At 44.1% G+C, this 11,413-nt stretch overlaps 1 protein-coding gene across 5 annotated transcripts in view; it reads right to left on the reverse strand.

The window, feature by feature from the left end:
• ANO5 (anoctamin 5) overlaps positions 1–5,961 on the reverse strand; it is a 60,349-nt gene extending 54,388 nt beyond the window's left edge. For 3 of the 5 annotated variants that reach the window (XM_064715784.1, XM_064715782.1, XM_064715786.1), the window contains exon 1: positions 5,829–5,961. In XM_064715784.1, the coding sequence (XP_064571854.1) occupies positions 5,829–5,889 (61 nt within the window). In that variant the 5' untranslated portion in view covers positions 5,890–5,961. The remainder of the gene's footprint in view (positions 1–5,828) is intronic. The other 2 variants (XM_064715785.1, XM_064715783.1) reach the window with 1 other exon arrangement.
• Positions 5,962–11,413: the final 5,452 nt, after the last annotated feature.

Consider the following 11,413-nt stretch of genomic DNA (forward strand, 5'->3'; position numbering starts at 1 on the left):
CAGCATCATTTACTGATGCATTTCTCCAACCTCTACTGAAATCACTGATGCAAACCCTTAGGCAACAGTCTCCAATTTCTTTCCACGTTTGCAATATACAGAAGTGTCCCAGAGTACTGGAGGGCCCAATGAACTATTCATTCTGTGCACACACATTGCACTCCCACCCTTTTATGAGAGATCTTCTACAGATGTTGTAAATGAAAAGGGATGCATAAACTAGGAAACTAATGATGCAAATATAGCAATATATTCCTTTTAAAAATCACCTCAAATTTACCATCCTCTGGTGGTATTCCTCAATTTCATGTTATCCAGACATTTAATTTCAGATGGCCAATTTAAATGGCAAGTTTTTGTTCCTTCTGGTTCTTCAAGCTCTACCTCACTCAGTGCTTTTCTGGTCATGCTTCCAATGAAATGCATCCTTGCAAATTTTGCTACTGTATTCACCAAGTATTTAATTTCCTCACATTACACAACATAAAAATATACCAGTATAGGAAGATGTTTTATAAACAAATGCAAGATATGCAAGACTTACAAGAATCACAAGACTTGGCATTTTTGTCCAAATTACTCTAAAAATGATCGAACATCTTTGGAATTCCTATACTCATCCCAAAGAGAAACTGTTCCTATCAATCAAGAAAATGATCAGGGCAATGGGCCATGGCTTCCATTGCCTAAACTTATTTTATGTAAGCACTAGTCAATTAACAGAACTGAGGTGGGCAAAATGCTTTGAAGAACCAAGTGGCCTGAAATCCACATCTGCTAGTCATTACTTGCTGGCACGGTATATTTCTCGCACACTATAAATGGTGCAAACACAGACTTTCTGATTTCCTACCCAACAGTCCAGACAACTCCTTTGAATAACAAAACCACAGGGCCCTTTCTAATTTAGGGCCAGTACAGCAAATGAAAGGCCGACCATCTGCATGGTGGGTCCCACCCACATGGTTTGCTGGGGTTCTGCTATCGTGCCGAAGGCCTCAAATTTCATATTTACCCTTTTGAGCCTAGTAAGAAGACGAGATTTCCTTGGGATTTCCAGTTAGAAGACTGCCCTTCATGCAAAGATATGTTCACTTCCTAAAAAAACATGTTTGGAACTTCACCATGTCTACTGGTCCTCACTGGTGAACAAAGGCATGAACACCACAGCTTTAACAGCTTTAGGTTTCAATGAAAAACATTTATCTATATAGTAATATAGATGTGTTTTTCCATATAAAAATCCATATGTTTTTCCATATAAAATCCAAGTAAACAAATCCCAGTGGGCTCAGCTCCTCCCCAACACAGCGTTTAATCTAACATAAAATGTTATGGTTGTTACAACAAAAAACACAATGGTACACAGTGTGTAACTACACACAAACTTTAATCTATAATAATTTCTGACAAGTTATTCAGCTTTAGCACCAACAAATAACTGTAAATCCCTCCATAACTATGCTATAATTGCAAGAATTAGCCCTAGCAATACAACACATTCCCTTTCTGCATTTATACACACATGCACGTGGAAAGCTATCACCAAATATAACAAAATTACTGCTAGATAAGAAAATACAACTTGGTAATTACACTGCTCTTTGGCTCAATCCTCAGATCACAATAAAAACCAGTGCAAGAGTTCACTGCATTATTACCTTACCTCTTAACATCTGATCACGTTTCCACATTACCTATACCTTCCTGATAACATGCTTATGTTAGATCACTATTTGTCTCCTCCACGTGCATATGCAACTCATTGGTTTAAAGATACAAAATATGAACACATGGTATTTCTTTTCCTGGTGGTTTTGTTTGTTCTTCTGGGGTTTTTCTTACAAATTATATGCCAACAGCTCTCAAGCACAACCTTTGAAGGACATTTTCTTCAATGCCCTTTTATCTTATCCTGGTGTCTCCTTGTACATAAAGGTTAAAGTGCACTTCCATTTTATAATACAGTTATCAGTTTATTTCTGTAGGGAACACTCAGAACAGCACAGCACACCAGGCAATGCCTTTAGCAGCAAACTGATGGAGAGGGAATCACTGAGATGAGAGAACATCACTCTGCCTTACACCACAAGAGATGCTGGTGGCTTTCTTGCAGTTTATTTGGCATTCACAATCCAAAATCTCTGCCCCACCCCTGAGCCAATCATTGCTCCAGGAACTATTGTAAGGGAGAGACAGCTGCAGAGCATTTTCTTTGATATTCTGAGCGAGAAGGTGAAATTGTAGGCTCCTTGTTACAAACAGAATAAATGCTTTCACCTGTGATGGCAGGACCATCGCCCAGTTCAGCACCTGAGGGATCTTAGAGGTCTTTTTCAACTTCAATGATTCTATGAATCCACCTTTATTTCCCAGCTTCCCAAAATGTGGCCTGAATATCCCACATAATTGCTACTGGATTTAAATGGCATGCAGGGTACTTAATCCTCCCTTTGCTACTCACTGAACTGCAGACAGTGAGTTTAACCTCAAATGCAGAGAGCTCACCTAAAATTAAAATGCTCTCCAAGAGCAATTTTTTTTTAAACTGACAATCTTTAGAGAAAAATCCCTATTTAACAGCTGCAGTGGAATGGGCTTGACATTTTCATTTTCCCTCTAAAAGCACCACAGCTATACAGTGATATGACACAAGTTGTTGGGATGGGTTCCCAACAGCAGGTTTTCCTACTACAAACAGGAGTTATCTGTCACAAAGAGGTTTAACTTCAATAACCAACCTCTATTTACACTGTGCCCCTGCAGTGACGCATGGCAGCCAGTAAAAAATTCCACTCAGAAACCAAACATTGCTTGGGCCACGAGAGTATTTTCTCCCCTGCCTTTTATATTATGAACTATGTCTAAATTTCTTGCAGCTTTCATTTCATTACCTAGGAATAAACTATGAAACAGTTTCCTCTTAACAAACCCCTTGGTTCAGTCCTGTGGGAATATGATATCCCACTCAATGTTTCCACAAATAGATCAGAAATTACTACATTCACCCTGACAGTAATTAGAGACAGATGCAGTTTTGAACAGAGGCCTGCATTTTATGTTCTGGTATGAATTCTGATCAAATAAGTTCTGTATCATTTGATTAAATAACAGCAGGATTTGGCCCTGAATGCTGAGGTGCTGCAAGGTGCCAACACACTGGTACAAGCACTGCTGTGGCACAAGCACTGCTGGCTTTCACCCATGTTTTTGCACCTTTCTGTGAGGGAAACAAGCGAGATGACACCCAAACTAAGCCAGCATTTGAATTAAGATCACTGGGAGAGTTCTGAGCACAAAGCAGGCCCCTGGAAGCTCTGGAAGAGGAGCCATGTGTATAAAGGCAGCATACTTCAAATCATGGCATGGAGCCAACAGCAAGCTTCCAGAAAACTGGCAGGCTTGGGATATATCCCACAACACAGCCACTGCAGCATTTACATGCTGAAGGAAAAAAAGCTACTGAAAGTGATCGCAGACACAAACAATCCTAGCAACATATTGCAGTCCTCTTCCTCTGAAAGTTACATTCCAGTTTGGCAATTTCAGTTTGCTTGGACTTTCATGTTTGGGGTAAATGACACACACCTTCCAACAGAAAGCAAAATCCCACACACAGAAATGGAATTTTTTACCTCACACAGATGTAATTCAGCAGGAAGCCAGGAAGCTTCCTTCAAGGTAGAAGTTTTGGCACATAGTTTAACTTGCCTGTTTAGAGCCTTTCTGTTGCTGGTAGACAGTTTTGCACCCCATAACCTGTTCCCCAACATTCAAGTTTAATGAAAAGCAGTAGTAAACCAGAATGAAATACACACACTCTATCCAAAGACAAACACGTCTTTAAAGAAAATAACTAGCAGATGTTTTCTGCCCTGCCTTGCTCCTTTTGACTTACACAGGCCCTGCCTGTACACATCAGACATCCAGAGCCTTAAGAGGCTTTTCCTAAAAGGCACAGAGCATATGTTTAGATCTATAAGAAGTCCTGCTGGCAGCATATGTACACTGTTAACTTTTCTAAACACTCATTTAAGGAATTTTCTGGGGGTTTTTTAACCTCGAGAGACTTTTGGGCAACAAATTAATGTAACTTTTAAAAAGCCTACTCACTTCACCCCATAATCAATTTGTTTCTGCTTAAGAAAAGTGGTTAATTAACAAAATTGAACTGAATTAGAATATGATTTTGTACGGAGAGTTACGTGCTACTCTATGGCAAATCCTTCTTAACCATCCTTGAACACTGAAACCCCTCAAATCTCCTCATATTCATTATTTATGACTATAAAAATCCCAGGCTCATGGGACAACTGAATAATGTCGAACGAAGTTTACAAATCTGGCTTCATAGAGCCATTCCCTAAATAGGAATATTTTGTGAGTTCTGTAAATATTTTTTAGTCTCAAAGTACTCCAGGAGAATAACCCATGGGGAGAGCAGCTCAGCCCCAGCACTTCTCATGGCTCCGAGGCAGAGGGATGGGCGATGACTCAGGTCTCTCATCCCCTCTGGAACGGGACTGCTGGCCAGGAGGCTGGAATATCCATCTGCTCGGGTTCCTGAGGAGCTGCCAGCTCCAGCAGCCCTTCCAGGGAGGGCAAACCTTCGTCTGACACTTGCTGCAGACAACTGTGTCCCGGCAGTGCACACCTCTCCTTGCTGTCACTACAATGAGCTGCTCTGGGATAACTTCACAGTCAGTATTGCCATCATACCTCTCTGAAACAAGACTGCCAAATATTTTGAAAATCACGCTTTGCTCCTAGTGCTTGAGGTGTTTAAAGTGGCACTATATATGTTTTTCTAAAAGAGACAGTGCAGTAGAACAGATATCCCGAGAAGCCAACACAGGGAGGCTTAGCGGTTCTTTCCTGCTCGAAGACTTTCACTTCTAGGACTGATGGCAAAGCATTATTCCCAAAAAGGCAATTTTTACAGGTCAACATTTTCCTTTTTTTTAAAAAAAAAACTATACAGTCTCATTCTGAAAATATCAACATGCTGTCTTACTTCTGACTGTTGATGCACGTTGCCAGGCGAGGTGCTGATAAACACACACTTGCATCATGTTATTTCACAAAATATTAACGTGACCACATTTATTATAAGTAATGACACGGAGTGGAAACTGTAACATGGCCACAGCAAAAAAGCAAGGCCCTGACACAAATCCACCGGCTGCACATGCCCTGCCCCAGGGTCTGTCCGAAGGTTAGGGGTGCCAGAGCATCCGGGATGGGGCGAGGGGAAGCGGGGAAGAAGGGACGAGGGGAAGAAGGGAAGAAGATTGGTCACATCTTCACCTTCCCAGCTGAGGTGGGGTCTGCTCATCCCTTCCCAGGTGAGCTGGGGTCCGCTCGGAGCCCCTCGCAAGGGCAGCCTCAGCTCCCCGGGGCCAGCGCCCATCCCAGCCGGGGCAGGCTCAAAGTTTGCTGTCCGGCAGAGGGACCTTTGTATCTGCTGTGTCTTCTAAGATAAAAATCAAGCGGATCCTCGTGGTTTTTTTGCTCTTGGCAGGGTGCTGATACAAGAACCTCCATTTTCAAGATTTATTTGAGAATTGTAAAGATCGAATCATGGTTGGATCGTGCGCACGGAGAAGCGGTTTTGTTCTTCTCAAGCGAAAGCCGAAGGATTAAAAGCTCGATGCGGGGGAGGTGAGGATTCACCCGGGACCAGCCCCGTCTCACAGACGCCAGCCTGCAGACCCCGGGCAGGAACCAGAGCCCCCCAGACCCCCAAACCACGCTCGCCTCCGCTCCCGGTTCCCCGGGGAAACAAGGGCGGAACAGAACCACGATCCCCCCTCGTCGCCCTCTCCTACCGTCGGCCGACAGAGCCATCTCGATGAGGGTCTCGTTAGCTTTCTTCCCCAAGCGGTTCATGGTGGCCGCCTTTCCGCTGCTGATGCCGCCGGGGAGCGGCCGCGGAGGCGAGCGGTGACTCAGGGCGGCGGAGCCGCCTTATGCATGCGCACTGCCCGCGGGGCGGAGCGGGGCCGGGCCGGGGGAGCCGCGGGACCCGCCACCGAGAGGGGCCGGGCCGGGGCCGGGCCGGGGGAGCCGCGGGATCCGCCACCGAGAGGGGCCGGGCCGGGGGAGCCGCCACCGAGAGGGGCCGGGCCGGGGCCGGGGGAGCCGTCACGGAGAGGGGCCGGGCCGGGCCCGAGTGGGGCCGGGGGAGCCACCGCAGCCGCCGCCAGCCAGCGGGGCCGTGCCCCCCGGAATTGCGGTGCGAGGGCTCTCCTGGCCCGTACGGGACAGCCCCGGCAATTCGGCAGCGGAGTCCATGGTATGTGTGATGTGTGTTCGGCTGTGTCCCCTCCCACGCTGCTTGTGCACCCGCAGGGGCAGAACTCACCTTGCGTTCCTTGCTGGGCGGTATCGAAAGCAGCCCTCGGTTAGCAGCGCTGTTCTTGTCACAAAGGCAAAACTTAGACCCATGTGAAAAATGCGAATTTTATGATTGGCTTCCCTCAAATATTGAAATGAATGTTATATGTGTTGTGTTAGAAAGTTATGCTGTAATAATTTTCTCAAGTAGTGTGTTAAATGTAGTTTTAGGTTATAACATAATGTTAAAATAGAAACTGTGCTATGTAAGATACATTTTTTTGTAAAGAAAGGATTCACACTGAGATAGCAGCCACAGGACACCTGAATCTTTCAGAGAAAGAGAATTTATTGCCCCATTATCAAGAGAAACGAAATTCTTCCCACCTCGCTCAGCCCTGAAGATGCCATCAGGATTCAGGGGAAGAAACTGACACTGCCCAGACAGAATCCTGTGTTTGAATGGAATTTATGCATCATGGATGAGGTGTATGAATATGCAACAGGCTATTGCTTTTAAGGGTTAATCCTCTGTTAGCGTGAGGCCTTTTTCAGGTTTATGCTGCCCAGAAAGAGGCACCCAGACTGTCCATAACTCTTTGCTCTTATTGTCTCGTATTGTCCTAATCCCAATTGTTCAAATTTTATTACTCTAATAATATTGCTATTTGTATAACCATTTTATTACTATTAAACTTCTAAAATTTTAAAAACAAGTGATTGGGGTTTTTCACGCCGATAAAAGCTGCAATGAAGCAATTTAACTCTTATGAGGCTCCATTCACAGCTGCTGTCCCTGCTCCTGGAGCTGCTACCATTGCCACGTCTAACAGCCCCAGCTTCTTATTGCTTCCTTCAATCATCTGAGACAGTTTCCAACAGTCTTGGTTCAGTATATATATTTAATATGTTTTTTGTTCATTAATATAAGCTCAAGCCTTCTTTCAAATGAACTTTTTGTATATTCATCTTCTACTACCTAGTAACTGTTTTGCACACGAAACTGACAGGGAGTTTTGTTACTTAGGCAACTGTAACACAACAGCACTTTCATGACTGATAAGAATTAATAGATTTCTTAATAAAAAGTTAATCAAGTCTGTCAGTTGAGTTGCTGGGCTTGTTTTCAGATCTGTACACAGTACTAAGCCTTTATTTGTGCAACATGACTGCTTCAAGGAGTATATTTTTAGTCAGGAGCAAGACCTAAAAATGTGTCTGGTTGCTCTCCAAAGCCTAAGATGTTTAGTCGGGGTTTCAGTGTCCCAGTGCAGGATGGTGGGAACACAGAGGATGGGCTTGGTTCACCAAAGGCTGCCCTGAAACTGCCTGGGACTGCGTACAGTGCACCAGATCACAAGGCTCTGTCTCAGAGCTGCACTTCCAAGCCTTTAATTTCCTCCTAGCACTACATATCTTGGATAAATGCATTTATACCCGCAGAATGTGCAAGTATAGCTGCTGTTCAACAAGAGCCAGAAACAGCAAGAAGTGCCATGGTCAGTGCTCAGTTTTGCTCCTAATTGCACGCTGCCTGTTCCCAGCTCCACCCAGCAGCAAACCCAGCCGTACCTAAAGCCCTGTGAGTGCCTCAGCCAGAATGCCAAAGATTATTTCAGTGACCCTTGTAATTGCACAGGCTGATAGTGTGTTGAGCTTTGTGCAAATTACACAAAGGGTAATTTGTGGTAGGGATGGGACAGGAGGATGCTCCTCCAGAATGAGGAATCTGTGGAGGCACACAGGAGGTCTGTGCAATACCCAGCACTGAATTTCCTTGCACATTCAGAGCTGAACCAGCCACTGTCTGACTCGGTGGGTTCACAGTTTGCCCACTCTTCCTTCCAAGGGCACACATGTTTTTTCCCTCCCACCTTCCAGGAGATATCAGTCTGAATAAGGAATGCTGATAAGGTGATGCATGACTTACGTCAACCTATTAAACCAAATAATCATGTTATTGGTTTGGGGTTTTGGGGGGCTTTCAGCTCCACAAATCACTGCAAGCAACAGGCAAGGCCAAAATAAAGGAAGAGATGGCAAACCACACAATTTTATTCCTAAAATATTAATACAATAGCCAGGTACATATTTTTCAAATATTGAAATGAATATTATATGTTATATGTTAGAAATATGAATATTATATGTGTTATGTTAGAAAGTGATGCTGTATTAATTTTCTTAAGTAGTGTGTTAAAATAGTTTTAGGTTATAGCAATGTTAAAATAGAAACTATGCTATGTAGGATACTTTTTTAAAAGAAAGAAGTTGCAGCTAGGTAGCAGCCACAGGACACCTACTTCTTTCAGAGAAAGAGAATTTATTGCTCCATTATCAGAAGAAATGAACTTCTTCCTGCCTCACTCAGTTCTGAAGACGCTGTGAGGATTCAGAGGAAGAAGCTGACACTGCCCAGACAGAATCCTGTGTTTGAATGGAATAAGGGTTAATCCTCTGTTAACGTGGGGCCTTTTTCGGGCTTGTGCTGCCCAGAAAAGGTACCCGGAGTGTCCGTAATTGTATTACTCTAATTATATTACTATTTTTATAACCATTTTGTTACTATTAAACTTTTAAAATAAAATAAAAAAAACCCAAGTGATTGGCGTTTTTCACAAGCCTGTGCCCCGCAAACTCTTCCTGCACATCACTCAGTGGCTGTTTGAGATCTGACTCTTGTTTCCCGTTCCACACAGCTCCCCAGGGAAATCCAGCAGCTTGAACATCACGGTGAGGGGCTCAGAAATACAGCATCTGAATTTCTGTATGGAAAACACAGCAAGACTTGCTGATGGACAGTGAATTTGGGTGTGGAGAGACACAGCAAGGCTTGCTGATGGACATGTGAATTTGTGTATGGAAAACAGAGCAAGGCTTGCTAAATGGCATGGTTATATTTGTGTATGGAGAAACACAGCAAGGCTTGCTGATGGGCAGTGAATTTGTGTATGGAGAGACACAGCAAGGCTTGCTGATGGACATGTTAATTTGTGAATAGAGAAACACAGCAATGGGTTGCTGATGGACAGTGAATTTGGGTGTGGAGAGACACAGCAAGGCTTGCTGATGGACATGTGAATTTGTGTATGGAAAACAGAGCAAGGCTTGCTGATGGGCAGTGAATTTGGGTATGGAGAACACAGCAAGGCTTGCTGATGGGCAGTGAATTTGTGTGTGGAGAAACACAGCAAGGCTTGCTGATGGGCAGTGAATTTGGGTATGGAGAGACACAGCAAGGCTTGCTGATGGACAGTGAATTTGAGTATGGAGAGAAACAGCAAGGCTTGCTGATGGGCAGTGAATTTGTGGATGGAGAGACACAGCAAGGCTTGCTGATGGACATGTTAATTTGTGAATAGAGAAACACAGCAAGGCTTGCTAATGGGAAGGTTAATTCGTGTATCGAGAGACAGCCGATTCTTTCTGCCTGCTACTGCACCGCCCTAAATCCATCAGGAAACGGAAAGGGAGTGTCACAAAGAGCTGCGGTGAGACGCGGCAGAGTGCCAGCGCTGCTCAAGGGAAGTAAAAACTTCACTAAGTATGCAGAAAGTTCAGCATTAGTCACCGCATTTTTTCCCTACGTCACCCCTCTTCAGTCAGCCGAAATCGCAGAGCGCAGCCAGCCATAAACACCTTCAGTGTCTAAACAAGCAGATGCCTTTACAGAAGCTGTTTTCCTTGGCCGGGGTTACACACCCGGACAATGGCAGAAGTGAAACCCAGGGCCGGTTTGCGGTGTCCCCGGGGGAAGGAAAGCCCGGGCGTGGCTCCGGGGCAGCGCTCGCTCCGTGACCGGGGGGATCGGCAGAGCTGAGCCCAGCCGGGACCCCCCCCTTGGGAACGGACGGACGGCCTGGTTCTGGAATCCCGCAGTCACACTGCTGTGATAAACGCCAACCGCTTGTTTTTAATTTTTTTAAAAGTTTTAATGGTAATAAAATGGTTAAAAAGAATAGTAACACAACTGGAGTAATGACAGTCTGGATTAACTCAATTAGGACAATATGAGACAATAAAAACAAAGAGTTACGGACGTCCGGATACCTTTTCTGGGCATCACGAGCCCGAAAAAGGACCCCCGTTAACAAAGGATTAACCCTTAAAAACAATAACCTGTTGCATATTCATACCCCTCATCCATGATGCATAAATTCCATTCAAACACAGGATTCTGTCTGGTCATCGTCAACTTCTTCCTCCGAATCCTAACAGCGCCTTCGAAGCAGGAAGAAGTTCGTTTCTTCTGATAAGAAGGCAATAAATTCCTTTTCTCTGAAAGATCTAGGTGTCCTGTGGCTGCTATCTCGCTGCGAGTCCTTTCTGTTAAGCAACGCATCTTACATAGCTTAGTTTCTATTTTAAAAATTTTTATAACCTAAAACTATATTTAACACAGTACTCAACAGAATTAATACAGCATAACTTTCTAACACAACACATATAATATTCATTTCAATATTTGCGAAAAGCTAATCATAAAATACATGCATTTTTCACAACTGCCTTAAGTGGATTGCCCGGTTTACAGCTGCCATCAGAGCCTTCTTAAAGCGCTGGTTCAAAGAAAACATCTCACCCTCCACACCCCAAAACCCCCATCACACCGAACTCCCCCCAACAACAAAAACCACCAAAACCAAGCAACCCTCCGAAAAAAACCCCACAACTCTCCCAAAAACCCAAACTCCAAAAATCAAAAACAAACCAACTCCCCAAAACCCCCCAAAAAACCCCAAAACATAACAAAACAAACAAAAAACACCCAAAACCCCCAAACAAACAAACCCCAAACTCCCAAACAAACGTGTCCGTGTTCACAGGGGTCCGAGGATGAGGGAAGAGATGAGGATCTGACTCCATGTTTCAGAAGGCTGATTTATTATTTTATGACATATATTATATTAAAACTATACTAAAAGAACAGAAGAAAGGATTTCATCAGAAGGCTGGCTAAGAATAGAAAAAGAAAGAATGAATAACAAAGGTTTGTGTCTTCGACAGAGAGTCCGAGCCAGCTGACTGTGATTGGCCATTAATTAGAAACAACCACATGAGACCAATCCCAGGTGCG

The sequence above is a fragment of the Zonotrichia leucophrys genome, chromosome 5, assembly GCF_028769735.1.
Source record: "Zonotrichia leucophrys gambelii isolate GWCS_2022_RI chromosome 5, RI_Zleu_2.0, whole genome shotgun sequence".
In the NCBI taxonomy this organism is placed as follows: domain Eukaryota; kingdom Metazoa; phylum Chordata; class Aves; order Passeriformes; family Passerellidae; genus Zonotrichia; species Zonotrichia leucophrys.